This window comes from Macaca fascicularis, chromosome 3 (genome assembly GCF_037993035.2).
Source record: "Macaca fascicularis isolate 582-1 chromosome 3, T2T-MFA8v1.1".
Lineage (NCBI taxonomy): Eukaryota > Metazoa > Chordata > Mammalia > Primates > Cercopithecidae > Macaca > Macaca fascicularis.
The window spans coordinates 46,477,027-46,496,461 of NC_088377.1; the positions used below are offsets into that span (position 1 = coordinate 46,477,027).

Here is a 19,435-nt window from a genome sequence, read left to right on the forward strand (position 1 = left end):
GACCAGCCTGGGTGATACAGCAAGACCTCATCTCTACAAAAAATACAGAAATTAGCCAGATGTGGTGGCAGGCGCCTGTAGTCCCAGCTACTTTGGATGCTGAGGCAGGAGGATTGCTTGAGCCTGGGAGTTGAGGCTGCAGTGATGTGTTTGTGCCACTGCACTCCAGCCTGGGCAACACAGCAAGACCCTATCTCAAAATTATATATATTATATATGTATACACACACACACGCACACATATATAACTTTGGGAGGCCGAGGCAGGTGGATCATCTGCGGTCAGGAGTTTGAGACCAGCCTGGCCAACCTAGTGAAACCCATCTCTACTAAAAATACAAAATATTAGCTGGGCGTGGTGGTGGAAACCTGTAATCCCACTACTCAGGGGGCTGAAGCAGGAGAATCACTTGGACTCAGGAGGTGGAGGTTGCAGCGAGCCGAGATTGCACCATTGCACTCCAGCCTGGGCAACAAGAGTGAAACTCTGTCTCAAAAAGAAAATTTTTCTTTTCATAGATACATGAAAAGTTTACTTTGGACTGTGTCGACATGGCATCAGTTATTTCAGGCAAAGCGTAGCAGCTTAGTTCTGTTTAACACGCTGCTGAAATGCAGGTCTGAAGGGCTGTATACTACAAATAGCATCAAACTGTTTTTGCGGTTTTGAGGGGGATTGAAAAAAGCTCCCACCTTCTCATGTTTGCTTTCAGGCTGAATATGTTTATCTTGAGAGAGGAAGAAGCCAAGAGACAAGACTATGAGGTGGACATCATGGTGATCAAGGAGCCGGTGGACGTGTCATCCTCTTATCTCATACTGGACCCTCCCAAGGAGGACGTGACCGTGTCCCCGTCCAGCAAGACCATCACCAGCAAGAAGAAGAAGAAGTAGCGAGCCACGAGGACACACACAGAGGCTTAGGACAGCACGTGCTGTAAGATTTCCTGAGCATTACAGTTCTTAGCACTGTACTCGTTGCAGTGTTTTAAAATACCGCCTGGCCCGCTGCATCTCAGGTTTCCTACATGGCTGGATTATGGGAGTTCGAGACCAGCCTGGGCAACATAGTGAGACCCCAATCTCTGCAACATTAAAAAATTAGCCGAGCGTGGTGGTGTGTACCTGTGGTTCTAGCTTCTTGGGAGGCTGAGGCGGGAGGATTGCAGATTGAGGGTGCCGTGAGCCACTGCATTCCAGCCTGGGTCAAGGACCTGGTGGCTGGTGTAATCTACAAATAGGCAGCAGGAGACTCAACATAAAACCAGAATTTTAAAAACTTTAACAATTTATTAATCTTATTTTCCAGTAAAATATTCACATAATGTCAAAAGAATGGAATGATAGAGATATACTCAACTACCTTTAATTAATTCCACATAAATATTTAAAATCTAAAAACCTCAGGAGATCAGGAGACTGAGTAGAAATGTGATTCTTCAAAGCAAGTATTGCTTTTCCCTTGTCCTGAATGCAGTCCGTCATATGACCAGTAACTTGCATATGCCCAAATGTTTGCCGAGTGTCTTTTAAATATGCTTTCGGTGAGCCGTCAGTCAATCCAAGAAGAAGATGTTGTTGAACTGCGTTGCACAGAGTTTCTTGACCTCTTCTGCAAAACCGACAGACAACAGTGAGGAAGGAAGCGGCAGCCACTTAAAAGGTTATGTGACATATAATTAAATTCTTCTTGGGTAAAATTAGCAATAGATATTTGCATTGATTTTGACCTTAAATCCCAGAAGACTAGGCAAGAATTTTTTTTTTTTTTGAGACAGAGTTTTGCTCTGTCACCCAGGCTGGAGTGTAGTGGTGTGATCTGGTGTGATCTTGGCTCATTGCAGCCTCCACCTCCCAGGTAGCTGGGACGACAGGTGCACACCACCACGCCCGGCTAATTTTTGTATTTTTGGGTAGAGACAGGGTTTCGCCAGGCTGGTCTTGAACTCCTAACCTCAGGTGATCCACCCACCTTGGCCTCCCAAAGTGCTGGACTGCAGGCATGAACCACTGTGCCCAGCCAAGAAATGTTAACAAGAGGGGAGAAAACCACCTAAGAAAGCTACCAGGCCTCAGTAGTTCTGAGCATATAACACTGCTGCCCAGCCTGAGGAACTGCAGGCAAAGTGCCCAGGACACCCGGGGAGGGGGTTAGAAGCACGAGGCTGGCGCTGTCGTCATCCTGGGAGAACTGATGGAACAACAGAGAAACTGACAGCGACCCTGAGCTGCAGACCCAGCGCCCCGCAGACGTGTCGGGATTTTGGTCTTATTGAATTCAGTTTGGATCAGGCTTGTATTAACTGATGTTTCTCATGCACACAATTACTAATGCAAGTGTTAATAACAGAAAAATGTAGTATGCCCGAGAAGATACAAGGGGAGAAAAGACGCTTACACTGAATTTCCACACAGTGTACATGTGGGGCATCGCCCAAGGGGGCAGCTCTGCCGAGGCGAGGTCCCCTCTCTCCAGGGCAGCCGAGCTGTCAGCAGAGCAGCTGCCGGGTCACCCCGTGAGGTGGGCACGGCTGGCCACTTTGGCGGGAGGGCAGGAGAAAATGCCTTATCATGCTGCCGGTGTTCAGAGGGATCGTTGTAAACGGCCCCATGAACCTGGCAGCTTCTCCCTACAAAAGATACGTTTATATCACAGGATATTAAAAAAGGACATTTGGGGCTGGGCAAGGTGGCTCCCACCTGTAATCCCAGCTCTTTGGGAGGCCGGAGGATCGCTTGAGGCTTGGAGTTTGAGCCCAGCCTGGGCAACAGACCAAGACTCCGTCTCAAAAAAAATAAATAAATAAAATAAATTAGCGGGTATGGTGACACATGCCTGTGGGCTCAGCTACTCGAGAGGCTGAGGTGGGAGGACTGCTTGAGCCTAGGAGTTGGAGGCTGTGGTGAACTATGATTGCACCACTGCACTCCAGCCTGTGTGACAAAGTGAGACCCTGTCTCCAAAAAGGGGACATTTCTTAATGCACAGTAAAGTTATTATTATTGTTATTTTTTAGATTGTAGAAAATAATTTTCTTTGGGCCACTATCAAGTTTCCTGTGCTACAGGAAAGTCCCGTCAGTTTTCCAAGAAAGAGAAAAGGGACCAAATGTTGAAAATGTTGAGAGGCACCTGCTTACAATCTCAACAGACATTTGTTCTATTTCTCATGTTTCTATTTTTTAACCAGGTTTAATACAGTGAAAAAACAACTTTTCCATATCAGCAGCATTAAAATTCTCCTGAAATACCAAATCCTACTTACCGTTTACTTCAATCAGGTTTGCATTTTTTTGATTCAAAATAACATAGAGCTCCCGCCGATCAGACTTCTTTCCAACAACCCAGTAATCACTCATGGCCTTCACGATGATCTCCTCATCCTCATCCACTCTGCAAGAGAAGAGTTTCAGAACGCGCCGTTCGTTATTCACATGGCTAGACGGGGAAAGCAAGCATTCCAAAACGAGAACAGGAAATGGAACGGGCGCACGTGGCATTTAAAAGGCTCAGGGAGTCCTGGGCGAGGGAACCGGTGACTTAGGGGCTCCCAAGTGTGTGTCTGGAAGTGGCGCCCATGAAGGTGGTTCAAGCTTGAACCCCATGGAAAGGGCTCTGGGTCATTTGGCTTTGAAGGGACTTTCCGTGTCTTTTTTCTTAGAAAGGGGACACCTGATTGGAGAAGTGGCTGGAATCACCTGGTGAAGTCACTGTTGATGTCACCGAGAATCTTCATTAAATCCGGGTGCACGGAAGTGAGTGACACACTGGGCGTTTTCCTCATGTGAACTGTGCTCTTCTCGGCCAGATTCATGTGGTTGAAGTAAATAAACTTAAACTGGGGTTCTTTCTCAGACCTGTACAAACATGTCACAAAGACGGTAATACCCTGGATGGATATAACCAAACGATACAACTAGATTATTTTTTTAAAATTTTTTTGAGATGGAGTCTCACTGTCACCCAGGCTGGAGTGCAGTGATGCAGTCTCGGCTCACTGCAATCTCCACCTCCCGGGTTCAAGCGATTCTCCTGCCTCAGCCTCCTGAATAGCTGGAATTACAGGCATGCGCCACCACGCCCAGCTAAGTTTTGTATTTTTAGTAGAGACGGGGTTTCACCATGTTGGCCAGGATGGTCTCGATCTCCTGACCTTGTGATCCGCCCGCCCCGGCCTCCCAAAGTGCAGGGATTACAGGCTTGAGTGCCCGCGCCCGGCCCAGCCCTCTTTTTCTAAACAAAGTTTCACGGGAGCATCGCCATCGCCACACGTTCATGTGTTGTCTGCTTTCCTGTCAAAATGACAGCTGAGTAGTTGTAACACATACATCTACATACAGCCCGGGACGTCTGAAATGCTTCTTATTTGGTCCTTTACCGAAAAAGGCTGGAGCGTCCCGTGGAAGTGAACCTGCCTCGTGACCGAAGCCTACGACAATATGTATGTAACAAAGCTTTTCCTCCTATCATCCCCAATGGAAATCATCGTAAAACACAGTCGCCTTTTCCACTGCAGTCTAATGAACATTTTAAATGGGATACACCTTTTTATTTCCTAAACTGACTAGACAATGCTGTGACACTGCCTCCCAGGTCAGCGTCTGTGACCTCCTCCGGGACCTAGTGGAAAAAGCTGAGCCTCACCCCTCCCAGGGCCCCTCCCCTCCCCTCACTGCACCCTCAATGCGCACCCTGGGCCTGGGATGGAGCCGAGCACAGCCCCGCCCCGGGCTCAGAAGCCGCCTCTGCTTGCTTCGGGGTTCGCAGCCATGTTCTGGAGGGCTGGGGGTGCCGGAAATCCGACCTCCGGACAAGTGGGGTACTACTGAAATACTCTACATCTAGGCAAAAAAGAACGTGGAGGATTTAGTTTCCAGGAACATGAAAAGAAACTTCTTATAAAACCAGATTTTGTTTTCAGTAGCTCCCTAAGGCTAAGGAAAGTACAATGACAAGAAAAACTGGAAAGAGTTGCAAATTTAGTCGTCTGCATAGACAAGGAACTTAAATCGGGTGTAAGCTTCTATCCTCAAAACACTTTGTGGGGCCAGGAGCGGTGGCTCACGCCCGTAATCCCAGCACTTTGGGAGGCCAAGGAGGGAGGATTGCCTGAGCCCAGTAGTTCAAGACCAGCCTGGGCAACACAGCAAAACCCTGTCTCTACCAAAAAATACAAAAATTAGCCAGGCGTGGTGGCGCACACCTGTAGTCCTAGCTCTACAGCCAGGAAGCTGAGGTGGGAGGATCACTTAGAGCGTGGGAGGTCAAGGCTGCAGTGAGCCATGATTGCGCCACTGCACCCCAGCCTGGGCGACAGCAGGAGACCCTGTCTCCAAAAACCCACAAAAAAACCAAAAAGAACAGGTGACGCGTTCTCTATGGTCACTACACTTTGTCACTTTCCATCTGTTAGTTGATAACCTGCATGATCCAAATCGATTTAACTCACTTATGCCTCCTTCACTAAGGAAAACCTGGTATTTTTATGGCCAAATAATTTAATGATTCAGTAGCACTGTCAACGTGTAAGCTACTGGCCAGGCGTGGTGGCTCATGCCTGTAATCCCAGCACTTTGGAAGGTCGAGGTGGGTGGATCACCTGAGGTCAGGAGTTCAAGACCAGCCTGGTCAACATGGCAAAACCCCATCTCTACTAAAAAATACAAAAATGAGCTGGGCATGGTGGCACCTGCCTGTAGTCCCAGCTACTTGGGAGGCTGAGGCAGGAGAATTGCTTGAACTCAGGGGCTGAAGGTTGCGGTGAGCTGAGATCGTGCCACCGCGCTCTAGCCTGGGTGAAAGAAACTCTGTCTCAAAAAACAAAAACAACCAAAAACCAACGAAGATGTAAGCTGTTGACAGCAGTAATCCACACACCAAAATCTACACGTGCTTTCACCTTCGCTCGCTTCTGCACTCTCAGAGGCCCACGCTTATACAAGACCACACAGAAATAACATATGGGCTGGGTGCGGTGGCTCACACCTATAATCCCAGCACTTCGGGAGGCTGAGGCGGGTGGATCACAAGATCAGGAGTTTGAGACCAGCCTGACCAACACGGTAAAACCCCATCTCTACAAAAACACAAAACTTAGCCAGGCATGATGGCATCCAGCTCCTCAGGAGGCTGAGGCAGGAGAATCGCTTGAACCTGGGAGGGCGGAGGTTGCAGTGAGCCGAGATCATGCCATTGCATTCCATCCTGGGCAACAGAGCGAGACTCCGTCTCAAAGAAAGCCCAAAACAACAACGTATGAACACTAAGAACATGAGCTTATGCAGAAATGCACAGCATTTTAGTAACTTCTCCAATGTGTAGAGAGCCCATTTAAAAGCAGGACTCAACTTCGCAAAGGGCTTTCCATGACCTCACTTTTCACTTTATAATAACTATTTTATATTGAGAAAAGATAGGGAAGGCCGGGTGCTATAGCTCACACCTGTAATCCCAGCACTTTGCAAGGCTGAGGTGGGTGGATCACTTGAGGTCAGGAGTTCAAGACCAACCTGGCCAACATAGTGAAACCCTGTCTCTACTAAAAATATAAAAATTAGCCCAGCATGGTGGTACACGCCTATAATCCCAGCTACTCGAGAGGCTGAGGCATGAGAATCGCTTGAACCTGGGAGGCGGAGGCTGCAGTGAGCTGAGGTCAGGCCACTGCATAGTCCAGCCTGGGCGACAGAGTGAGACTTTGTCTCAAAAGCTAAGGAGGAAGAATTTAAGGACGTTTCAGTGTCTAGAGAGTTAGAGGAGCGAATCCTGCCTCTCCTACTCAGTGTAGACCCTTCAGGCTGCCACATTGAGTACCCAGGCCCAATGCCCCACATCCCAGCCAGTTTCCCCTACACATTTTCACACAATGAGAGGCAAAATGCTTTCAGTCTGCGCACACCAAAACCATGCTGACTACTGCCCACGTGAACGTAACCATCTGGGCCAGTGAAATGGGATGTTCCAATCAGCGGGGAGCTGAGAGAAGGTATTTAATAGAAGACCCAGCCCCAGCTGCCATCACGGGGCAGAAAAACTCAGGTCGGCTTCCCCAGGACCCTTTCCGACAGGCCTGAATGGCACGTATCACCGTTCTCTAGATTCCACGAGAGCACAGGACTGTTACCACCACCCACATCTTTAAGAAAAACTACGCGTGTTTTAAAAGCCGCTCAATGCGTGAACGTGAACAGAAAGCCAAGTACAAACCCAGACATCCTCTTGTTGATGTTAAACTGCTCGCAGATGTCAGAGGCCAGCACCGTGAGCTGGGGCCCGACGACGCTGTCCAGTCTTCGGCAAAAATCCAGCGTTGGCTGGATAGAGGCTGGCAAGTCATGACAAAACAAACCGGTAAGATTCATGTGACTGTCCGATGCTGAACAACTGTATTCAAACGAAAACGTCACTGATCTGGGAAAGCAAACGATGAAACGCTCAGGCCCCTCCTGCTCCTCAAATACAAGAAAAACAGAAGATGGAAAACCGCTTACGTTTCAGATGGAAAAAGGCAAAGACCTCTCACTGTGGAAAGGTGACTGAGGTGCACCCTGTGGGGTGTAAAGGGCTGCCGACCCCAGAAACGCCTCAGAAGGTCGTGTGTTTATTTAACAAACATTCCACAGCACTCACGGGCCAGGTGCTGTTTGGTGCTTCGCACACACGACCTCATTCCATCCTCAGAGCCCCCCGGGAGAGGTGCCACCGCTGTCTCCAGCTCGCGGTCGGCGGGGCACAGAAAGATGCCCACATTCTGCTGACTAGTGGGATGACTAGGACTTAAAAAATACGAGCAATGGCTAGTTCAGGAGCCAGGGGGGTCCCAGATGGGGAACAGGCTCCTCTCTGTGCCTCTACATTGCTGACGACAACACATTTATCATTTAATGGGCTGGGTGTGGGGGTTCCCGCCCGAAATCCCAGCACTTTGGGAGGCTAAGGTGGGGGGATCACTTGAGCCCAGGAGTTTGACACTAGCCTGGCCAACACAGCGAGACCCTGTCTAAATAACAACAACAACAACATTAGCTGGGTGCGGCCGTGTGGGCTGGCAGGTCCCAGCGACCCGGGAGGCCCAGATGGGAAGATCACTTGAACGCAGGAGGTCGAGGCTACAGTGAGCTACGATCGTGCCACTGTGCTCCAAGAGTGAAACCCCGTCTCAAACAAAAAACCCCCAAACAACTGAAACCCCCAAAACATATTTATCATTTAAGAACAGGACGCAGCAAAGTACAAAAAGCCTAGTCAGGCTGAAATCAGATGAAGGCGCGTACCCACCGTCGATCATAAAGCACACAGCCGCACTCATGGCCTGGGAAGAGAACAAACCTAAGGTTATGAAACGGTAGAAAAAAGGAGACTTTCATATAATCACAATCTGTTCAAAGTCGACAGGGACAAATCAATGGTAAAAAGATGTTTTTCAGTCAACCAGAGCCATCTGGACGCAGGCTGCCCATTCCGTGATGCGAGAGGAGCGCTGTGCACCTTGTCAGGTGTGACGGTGCCTGTGGGGAGGTGACCACAGACGTCCTCATCAGAGAGCACAGGGAAGTGTCCGGGACTGACGTGAGGACTTAAAATGCTCTTGCAAACCCAATAACACAACACAGAGAGGCAACAAAACCAGAATCTTACTCACTTGTGTGATGGGGACTTAGGGGTTCATAGTTTTCATCTGTGTATATTCCAGAGAGAGAATTGGCAGAAACTGTCAATTATTCTGTGATGATTTCCACTGACACAAGTTTACAAAGACAGTAAATGGATATCATCTTGTCTCACTTTATTATAGCAAATAATTGCAGTTATGACATAGACATAGCAACCTACAACAACCAGGACCACAGATAACCAAAAATGTTTAAAATTTATCAAAGCAATTATGGTAAAAAAAAGGCTCAACAGGCCAGGTGTGGTGGCTCACGCCTGTAATCCCAGCACTTTCAGAGGCCGAGACAGGCAGATCACGAGGTCAGGAGATCGAGACCATCCTGGCTAACACAGTGAAATCCCGTCTCTACTAAAAATACCAAAAATTAGCCGGGCATGGTGGCGGGTGCCTGTAGTCCCAGCTACTCAGGAGGCTGAGGCAGGAAAATGGCATGAACCCGGGAGGCAGAGCTTGCAGTGAGCCAAGATCCCGCCACTGCACTCCAGCCTCGGCGACAGAGCGAGACTCCGTCTCCAAAAAAAAAAAAAAGGCTCAAAAGAACATCAAGCCTATCAAGCCTGACGATGAAAGCCACAGACTTCCTTCTCTGAGCTCTCCTCCCTGGCAACCACTTTAAACTGTTATTAGACAACGGGCTTATCCTAACTCTTTAGCGTATCCTCTTTAGACATCGTATTTACTTCCTGCTCATGTCATGACGCGTGTCACCCCTCATCTGCCTTCCCCCCTCCTCCTCTATGGTTTACAGCCATTCTATTTCCTCCGCTGGCCGCCTTCCACCAGCCACAGGCCTCCGCTCCTGAAATCACATTCCCACCTGCCCCAGTACCTCTTCCCACTTCAGAGAGCGAGATCCTGTCTCAGAGATGAAAGATCTCAAATCAGTGACCTGACCTTTCGTCTTAAGATCCTGGACAAAGGAGTCAACTAAACCTAAAGCAAGTGGGGCTGGGTGCGGTGGCTCACATCTGTAATCCCAGCACTTTGGGAGGCCGAGGCTTGTAGATCACCTGAGGTCAGGAGTTTGAGACCAGCCTAACATGGTGAAACCCCGTCTCTACTAAAAGTACAAAAAAATTAGCCGGGCGTGTTGGTGTGCACCTATAATCCCAGCTACTCAGGAGGCTGAGGCAAGAGAATTGTGTGAACCTAGGAGGCAGAGGTTGCAGTGAGCCGAGACTGTGCCAGTGCACTCCAGCCTGGGTGACAGAGTGGGACTGTCTCAAAAAAAAAACAAACCTAAAGCAAATGGAAGGCAATACTAAAAGGTGAGAGCAGAAACAAACTCGATAGAGAAAAATCATAGAGAAAATAAATGAAACCAAAAGTGAGTTCTGTGAAAAGACCAACATTGAAAACCTTTTCCTTTTTTCTTGTGAAGATTCCAGAAATATGAAGAACCTTCAGCTAGACTGTAGAACAAGAAACAAACAGAGAAGACTCAAATTACTAAAACCAGGAATGAAAGAGGAGACATCACTACTGACTTTACAGGAAAAATGAAGGCGTACCCGGCTTTACCTATAATACCATGAAAACCCGTGTGCTGACAAATCAAATCAAATTGAAGCAGACAAATTCCTAGAAAGACACAAACTACCAAAGCTGACTCAAGAAGAAACAAAATCAAACCTCTAACAAGTAAAGAAATTAACTTACTTATGCTGGAGGTTGTAAATCTTTTCTGTGAAAAATGAGACCTTGGCGATGACCTTCAGCAGGATATAAATAACTCCCACAAGCTTAGTGTTCCAATAATGGAACACTACGCACAGTTAATTAACTTTAAAACTTCCCACAAAGAAAAGCCCAGATGCAGAGAGCTTGATTGTGAATTCTATGAAACATGTAAAGAGGAATTAACACCAGTGCTTCACTGTCTTCCAAAAAATTAGGAGGGAACACTTCCCAACACATTCTATTGGGCCAGCATTGCCTAAAGATATCACAAGAAAACAAAACTACAGGCCAATATCCCTTACAGCCCAAGCCCGTACAGCACCCGCTCCACCTCTGGAGGGCTGGAGACTAAGGCCGGCCACACGGGGCCAGCTGTGTCTCTGTGGCCAATCCCCAGTAAAAACTCTGGATCTCGAGGCTCAGGTGAGCTTCCCTGGATGGCAGCACTCCATAGAGACTGCCATACATCCTCGATGGGGAAACAGGCACTGTGCTGTCCGCATGACCCCAACGGGAGAGGACAGCCGGAAGCTCACACCGGAGCGGGACTCCATCTCAAAAACAAAAACCAAAAACCCAGAAACCCAAAAAACCAAACAAACCTAATGCAAATGGAGTCCTTCCATTGGTGGCTCCTGGGCCCTGCCCCATGTGCCTCTTCCCCGGGCTGATTTTAACCTGTATTCTTCTTTTACCGTAATAAACCACAGCTGTGCGTATATTCTTCCTTATCCCTGGTTTTGCTTCCCGTGGTTTCGGTCACGTGAGGGACAGTGTAATAAAATACTGCAGTAAGGGGGAAGCAAACCACATTCTCATTACTTTTATTGCAGTGTATTGTTATTGTCCAATCATGATTACTATCACTTTTTGTGAGATGGGGTCTCACTCTGTTGTCCAGGCTGGAGTACAATGGCACTATCTTGGCTCACTGCAACCTCCGCCTCCCAGGTTCAAGCGATTCTCCTGACTCAGCCTCCTGAGTAACTCGGATTACATGTGCATGCCATCATGCCTGGCTGAGTTTTATATTTGTAGTAGAGGCAGGGTTTCACCATGCTGGCCAGGCTGGTCTCAAGTTCCTGGCCTCAAGTGATCTGCCTGCCTCGGCCTCAAGTGCTGGGATTACAGGTGTGAGCCACTGTGCCCGGCCTTATTATTGCTATTAATCTCTTACTGTACTGAATATGTATAAATTAAACATTATCACAGGCATGTATGTACAGGAAAAACACAGTATGTGAAGGGTTTGGTACTGTCCCTGGTTTCAGGCACCCCCTGGGGGTTCTGGAACACATGGCCTTTGCCTCGGGCGTACTGCTGTAGAAAGCCTTTTCTGAGTCCTGTAGTACTTCTAGTGAACTCTTACCCTAAAGGTGGTCATGGAGACTCCCAAACTCGCAGCTGGTGTCAGAAGTGAGGATGGTCTTGGAGACTCATGAACTTTGCAACTAGAAATCACTAAATTGTACATTTTAAGTGTACAAGGGTGAGTTGTACGGTACGTGCACTGTATCTCAAAGTCATTAAGAAAAACGTAAGGGCCCTTTAACACAGCCACCATCCCATTATCACACCCCAAATTATGTCTATAGATTGACTTTAAAAACAGAAATGCAATCAACAGCATATTACACACCAGGCTTATGGAGATTTCAGAGTCATTACCTGGGTCATTCAAAGGGGAATGATTTTTTTCTTGAGATGGGGTCTCAGATTTTCGCCTGATCCACAAATGGACATTCTTCCTACTCCAATTCCTGCTCTAAATTACACCTCCAACATTTTGGTTTGCTTTTTCGACCACATCTTTTTGTAGGCTCTTCCTGGAATCTCCCCTTCCCTGCCTCTGTCACAGCCCAACTTTGACCTTCTCAAGCACACCACGTGATGAACGAAACATCTTTTTATTTTGGCGGCTTGAACCCTGGAGCCCTCCCTCCTCCTGCTTGGTTACGGAGCTGCTGGAGGCGGGGTGTCGCCAGCAGACCTTAAGAGCCTGATCACCCCAAGATTTCCTTGTACCGTCTCATGCGTGAGAACTACTGCTCTGGATTCCCAACTGTTCTTTCCTGGTTTGTTCACTTATTCTGCTAATGGATGACCCTGTGTGACACCCTGAGGAAGGGTGCATGAGGGTAAACTTTTTGAGGCTTTTCATGTTTAACGTTTTTTTTGAGAGTCTTGCTCTGTTGCCCAGACTGGAGTGCAGTGGCGTAATCTCAGCTCACTGCAACCTCCGCCTCCCGGGTACAAGTGATTCTCTTGCCTCAGCCTCCAGAGTAGCTGGGATTACAGGCGTGTGCCACCATGCCCAGCTAATTTTTTGTATTTTTAGTAGAGATAGGGTTTCCCCATGTTGGCCAGGCTGGTCTCGAACTCCAGACCTCAGGTGATCTGCCCACCTCGGCCTCCCAAAGTGTTGGGATTACAGGCGTAAGCCACCGTGCCTGTGCTAATGTCTTTTGTCTCATCTGTGGTTGACAGCTTGGCGTGGCAAAGAACTCTATGCTCAAATTCAAGAGAGAAAATCTCTCTTCCACTGTCACATAATGTCTGGTGCTACATATGAAACTGTTGATGCCAGTTTCATTATTTTTGAGACAGGGTTTCACTCTGTCACCCAAGCTAGAATGCAGTGGTGTGATCATAGCTCACTGCAGCCTCCAACTCTTGGGCTCAAGTGGTTCTCCTGCCTCAGCCTCCTGAGCAGCTGGGACTACAGATGAGCACTACCATGCCTGGCTAATTTTTAAACATTTTTCTTTGACACAGGGTCTTACTATGTTGCCCAGGCTGGCCTCCAACTCCTGGCCTCAAGTGATCCACCGTGGCCTTCCACAGTGCTGGGACTGTACCTGGCCCATTTCCATTTTATATTAATAGATACAACTCTTCTAATTAGTGGATACTAATTTTTTAAAGTTCTTGTCTGTCCTCGGAATCATTTTTGTTTCTTTTGAGACCTCTACTTTTGTTTTTGCAGCCATATTTAACAATGAGGGAACGAGAAGGCTCACCAGGCTTCACTCAGAGTAGGATGAAGGTCTCAGTTCCGTCTGGGAGACAGAAATGCCAGAATGAGCAGGGCCTCATTCTCAGGGGCAGACATCCACGTTAGCCACTCGGGGTCTCTTCAGACTGTTTCCTTTCTTTAAACAGACCCTCACTTGTCACCCAGGGATGGATGCTCAGCCGCGGGCCTATCTGTGCAAGGATGGGGGAAGGGGAGGCTGACTGGCCTCTCTGCCATACTTCACTTCACTTCCCCACCTTTCCAGGCCCAGTCCCCACTCTGACAACTCAGGTGACCCCTCCCTCCAAGTCAGGAGCTTCTCTGGGCTTCCGCAGGGCTGTGGGTCCTTTGCCTTAGCACAGGGTTGCCACTCGTATTCCAGGCCTGTTCCGGCACCGCCCTCCATCAGGCGTGGCTGACAAGTCCCGTCTACCTTCCAGAGACGGACAGGACTCCCTCATCCTGACACACCCCGCTCCTTCCTGTTCCCCAACAGCATCATTTCTGAGCCTTTATGAATGAAAACTTCTCCGCAGCCTCAGGCAGGAAAGAAGAGAAGCACATACACATGCTCGTCTTCTTTCTTGAACCAAAAACTGCCTTTAATTAGAAACACAACCTGAGTATATATCCTTACAAGATGATGTCCTGACAGAAACAAATACGATCCTTATGGAATTAGCAAGCCCATAGCCTTAAAATCAGAGCAAAAGCAACATGCACAGACACGTGGCCACGGCCCCCATCTAGAGCCATTTCGAGAACAGGGAGCACCAACCTCTGACAGCCTTTGGTTTGAGAGCACGTGGGACTTCACACGTTTATGAATCACCATCTTAAACAGTTCCTCTTTCACTAATAACAAAACTGTTTAAAAGGAGCTGAAAATAAACTTACTACTCTAGAAGAACACCCATTTTGAGTTTTACCATAATCAGAACTTCCAACATCTTTTCCAAGAAACATTTAAGAGGTTTGCATACACACTCGTGTACACGTGCAAGAAAGATCGACTTCAGTATTAATCAGTAACGCCGGAGGGAAAAAAGTTGTTACCTTATAAACAATTAAATGGAGCTCTTCATAAGCGTCATCTGTATTTACAAAAATTTTGGGGAATCTGCATTTTGCATCTGGATCATTAAGGTTCAAGGGTCCGGTAAGAAATCTTAAAAGCAAGAACAGACATGACTTGATTCAATGAGGTGAATTAGAATCAGGAATCTAGAAACAGAACACATCCCTGCTTAATATTCACCAGTTGCTTTCGATGCCAGGTGCTATTTGGATAACACCGTATCAGAATATGCTGGCTGGGCATGGTGGCTCACGCCTATAATCCCGGCACTTTGGGAGGCTGAGGTGGGTGGATCACCTGAAGTCAGGAGTTCAAGACCAGCCTGGGCAACATGGCAAAACCTCATCTCTACTAAAAACACAAAAATTAGCTGGGCCTGGTGGTGGGCACCTGCAATCCCAGCCACTCGAGAGGCTGAGGCAGGGGAATTGCTTGAACCCAGGAGGCGGAGGCTGTAGTGAGCTGAGGTCGTGCCACTGCACTCCACACTCCAGCCTGGGGGACAGACACTCCATCGAAAAAAAAAAAAAACAAAAAAAAAGGATATGCTAAAGTAAGTTTTAACTCACTAGAAACAATAAACTTTCCTTTGTTGATTACTGTCAATCAGATGGCACAAAGATATTTCAACGTCCATATTATCTTTACCAAAAAGATAACAGGCCAGGCATGGTGGCTCATACCTGTAATCCTAGCACTTTGGGAGGCCAAGGTAGGTAGATCACTTGAAGTCAGGAGTTCAAGACCAGCCAGGCCAACATGATGAAATCATGTCTCTACTAAAAATACAAAATGAATTAGCCAGGCATAGTGGCTTGTGCCTGTAGTTCCAGCTACTGGGGAGGCTGAGGCATGAGAATCGCTTGAGCCTGGGAGGCAGAGGTTGCAGTGAGCCGAGATCTTGCCACTGCACTCCAGGCTGGGTAACACAGCCAGACTCTGAGTCGAGAAAAAAAAAAAAAAAAAAAACAAGAAAGGAAAAGGAAGAAAGAAAACCCAGTATCTTAAATCAAAGAACAGAAGTCCTACCTTCCATAGTGCTGAAGATTTCCTGGCATTTCTGCTCTTATTGGAGAATCCCTTCCTGCTAACTGCAAATAAATTTAATGTTGAGAATGACTTATCAGACTTTTTATTTATTTTCCAAGCTTTGAAAAACAGCATTCATTATCTACTAGTTGGTTCCATACTATTTGTCTTTTTCTTTTAGAGACAGGATCTTGTTCTGTTGCCCAGGCTGGAATGCAGTGTGGCATGATAATGACTCACTGTAGCCTTGAACTCCTGAGCTCAAGCAATCCTCCCACCTCAGCCTCCTGATATAGGCATGTGTGACCACACCCGGCTAGGTTTTCAATTTTTGGCCGGGTGAGGTGGCTCATGCCTATAATCCCAGCACTTTGGGAGGCCGAGGCAGGCAGATTACTTGAGCCCAGGGGTTTTGAGACCAGCCTGGGCAATATGGCAAGATCCCATCTCTACAAAAAAACATAGCCAGGTGTGGTGGCATACACCTGTAGTCTCAGCTACCTGGGAGGCTGAGGTGGAAGGACCGCTTGAGCCCAGGAGTTTGAGACCAGCTAAGTCAACACAGAGAGACCTTGTCTCTAAAAAAAAAAAAAAAAAAAAAAAAAATTGGAGAGAGGGAGGACAAGAGGGAGGGAACGAACAAGCGGAGAGAGTGAGTTCAGCTGAGCCCAATGATTTTTGTGTGTTAAGCTCTGAAAATACTTTCGGGAGAACACAGTGATATCATTTACAAGTTCTCTGGGAAAACCGGGAAATTTCAGTACTAGAGTGGAAAGCCAGGTCGGCACTAAAACATCTACTGAAAATTAGGTCTCATGTTGACAGAGGAGAAGACGACACAGGTCGACTGTTTTAAAGATCACTGGCATTTTAACCTGATCTAAACCTGATTTTAGAACCTGATCTAAAATCCAATTTTTCGGCCAGGAGCGGCAGCTCACACCTGTAATCACAGCACTTTGGGAGGCTGAGGCAGGTCAATCACCTGAGATCAGGAGTTCGAGACCAGCCTGGCCAACATGGTGGAACCCCATCTCTACTAAAAATACAAAAATTAGCTGGGCGTGGTGGCGGACGCCTGTAATCTCAGCTACTCGGAAGCCTAAGGCAGGAGAATTGTTTGAATCCAGGAGGTGGAAGTTGCAGTGAGCGGAGATTGCACCATTGCACTCCAGCCTGGGCGACAAGAACAAAACTCTGTCTCAATAAATAAAATATATAAATTAAAAATAAAATGAAATCCAATTTTTCCTCTATTCCTCTTAAAAACATGCTTTCTGGACTGGGGGCGGTGGCTAACGCCTATAATCCCAGCACTTTGGGTGGCCAAGGTAGGCAGATCACGAGGTCAGGAGTTCGAGACCAGCCTGGCCAACATGGTGAAACCCATCTCTACTAAAAATACAAAAAAATCAGCTGGGCGTGGTGGCGGGCGCCTGTAAATCCCAGCTACTTGTAAGGCCAAGGCAAGGAGAGTCGCTTGAACCTCTCCATCCCGGGCAAAAGTTCAAGACTCCATCTCAAAAAACAAACAAACAAAAACACACAAAACCAACACACACACACATGAAACGATGCTTTCTGCATCACATCGGAATGTCACACACTGGAGGAGAGCTGCATGTGGTTTTCTGTGCTAACTGATACACAACGACATAAATACCACACTAAGTCAAAATATACATCAGCAATGATCAGAAATGCTCTCACGCACCACCATCGCACTCCACCCGCCCCCTCTGTGTCCCTGGATGTGAGTAAGTGTGTGCAGCGATGGTCCCCATCATACCTCAGGCTCCATGTGCCTTGGAAAAAGGGAGGTGGTAAGGTATTTGTATAAAATTCTCATGTCATCTTGTTCTAATCCACTCCTGGAACATCAGAAAAGCACTGGGTTAAACGTTTTGGAATTGTCTTCCGTCTTTCCACTGCTGTGATAAAGTTCATTTAAAAAAAATTTTTTTTTCTCAAGTCATTTTTAGTGACACAGAATAAATTCTAACTTTTTAAAGTCTAAAGCTACATAAAACTCAAAACAATCTATTTTTCTACCTGAGATCAAAATGAGTTTCCTTTTTCCTAAACATAATTCTTAGCACTGAGGTAAATCTAAATTTATGTGGTATACTTTGTCAAACTTTTCCAAAAAAATTTAAGCCCTGGATAAAGCTCATTTTTTATTTAAAAAAACAAAAAAAACAAAAAAAACTTTGAGACAATGTCTTGCTCTGTCACCCAGGCCGGGTGCAGTCGTGCGATCACGGCTCACTGCAGCCTCGGCCTCCAGGGCTTAAGCTGTCCTCCCATTTCAGCCTCCGGACTAGCTGGGACTACAGGCGTGCACCACCATGCCCAACTAATTTTTCTACTTTATGTAGAGATGGGGGTCTTGCTATGTCACCAGGCTGGTTTCAAACTCCTGGACTCAAGCAGTGCTCCTGCCTCAGCCTCCTAAAGTGCTGGGATTACGTATGTGAGCCACTGTGCCTGGCCTCATCTTTTTTCAGTTTTCAAGAGATGAGTCTCGTCTGTCGCCCAGGCTGGATTACAGTGGTGCGCCCACAGCTCGCTGCAGCCTCCGATTCCTAGGCTCAAGCGAACCTCCCACCTCAGCGTCCTGAGTAGCTGCGACTACCGGTGCTTTTTTCTTTAACATTATATCAAGAGGCTCACCTCCTGACTGCGAAGTTCAGGAAGGCAAAGAGTTAAACTGGAGTCCAGGCACTGGAACTTCATCCTGACCTGCAAAAGGCTACTCCTACTTAGTCTTGTATTTTACAAGCCATTTGAGATAAAAAGTCACAAGGGATCGGACTGGTTGAATTCCATGTAGGATTATGCAGGAAACCTCCAAAGCCACACTGTTTCATTTTAGCAGCAGGTGTCTCTTAGCTTCCTGGGTTTTACGGTAACCCCACATTCTCTCCCTTAGTTCCCCGGGAAAATATGGGTGTGCTGTAGACAGGGAACGTGATCCTAGGTCTCAGAAATGTACATGGATTTTAATTCTCCGCATCTCGGTGTAGAAAAAGGAGGAGGAGAAAAACAAGCTTCAGGCAAACCGTCTAATCTGAAATGAGGCAGGAAAGAGCAGCACGTGGAGAAAGCACAGAGAAACTAGCAGGCATCAGACTCTGGAATCAGTTTTTTAAAAGGAGAGAGACAGACAGACAGTGAGGCTGGATCTGGGGGTTTTCTATTCAAGATCACTGAAATATCCTGAAGGTGCCCAGGCGCGGTGGCTCACACCTGTAATCCCAGCAGGTTTTGGGAGGCCAAGGTGGGCAGATCACCTGAGGTCAGGAGTTCAACACCAGCCTGGCCAACATGGCAAAACACCGGCTCTACTAAAAAACACAAAATTTTGTTAGGACTGATAGCACACGCCTCTAATCCCAGCTACTTGGGAGACTGAGGCATGAGAATCGCTTGAACCTGGGAGGCGGAGGTTGAAGTGAGCTGAGATCACGCCACGGCACTAGAGCCTGGGCGACCGAGCAAGTGAGACTCTGTCCCAAAAAAAAAAATCAAAACAATATACTAAATAAATACATAAGGGTAATATTTACTCTGCTTGTGACAAATTCTTTTATTTCCCCCTTTTTGGTGGAGACAGAGCCTCATATTGTCCAGGCTGAGACAACATAATGACAATATAATGTCCAGGCTGAGACAACAGAGCCTCATTATATATTGTCCAGGCTGGTCTCCAAGTAACTCCTGGCTCAAGCGATCCTTCTGCCTCCTCCTCCCCAGTAGCTGGGACCATAGGTATGTGCCACCGCACCTGGTTTAAAAGTCTTTCTTGGCATTTAAATACAACAGCTTCGGAATGAGCAATTCTGTCAAAACGTGCTGTTTTTTTCTTCGACAGGGTCTTGCTCTGTCACCCAGGCTGGAGTACAGTGGTGCTATCATAGCTCACTGCAACCTCAAACTTCCGGGCTCAAGTGATTCT

General features: G+C 47.3%; 2 protein-coding genes across 10 annotated transcripts in view; one reads left to right on the forward strand and one right to left on the reverse strand.

The window, feature by feature from the left end:
• Positions 1-1,107, forward strand: part of RSPH10B (radial spoke head 10 homolog B) — a 44,612-nt gene extending 43,505 nt beyond the window's left edge. For all 7 annotated transcript variants that reach the window (XR_012432209.1, XM_065541670.2, XM_065541671.2 and 4 more), the window contains one exon: positions 714-1,107. Coding sequence is in view for 6 of the 7 variants with exons in the window: in XM_065541670.2 (XP_065397742.1) it covers positions 714-894 (181 nt within the window). In the remaining variant the exon portion in view is untranslated. The remainder of the gene's footprint in view (positions 1-713) is intronic.
• A 163-nt stretch (positions 1,108-1,270) lies between these two features.
• The window catches only part of LOC102116774 (vacuolar fusion protein CCZ1 homolog B), a 28,393-nt gene continuing 10,228 nt past the window's right edge, over positions 1,271-19,435 (reverse strand). The window contains exons 8-16 of one of the 3 annotated variants that reach the window (XR_012432210.1): positions 17,267-17,348; positions 15,478-15,539; positions 14,427-14,538; positions 13,375-13,561; positions 8,278-8,311; positions 7,207-7,324; positions 3,699-3,857; positions 3,266-3,393; positions 1,271-1,612 (exon numbers count right to left, since the gene is read on the reverse strand). Coding sequence is in view for 2 of the 3 variants with exons in the window: in XM_045384628.2 (XP_045240563.2) it covers positions 1,557-1,612; positions 3,266-3,393; positions 3,699-3,857; positions 7,207-7,324; positions 8,278-8,311; positions 14,427-14,538; positions 15,478-15,539; positions 17,267-17,348 (751 nt within the window). In the remaining variant the exon portion in view is untranslated. The remainder of the gene's footprint in view (positions 1,613-3,265; positions 3,394-3,698; positions 3,858-7,206; positions 7,325-8,277; positions 8,312-13,374; positions 13,562-14,426; positions 14,539-15,477; positions 15,540-17,266; positions 17,349-19,435) is intronic. The other 2 variants (XM_045384628.2, XM_045384629.2) reach the window with 2 other exon arrangements.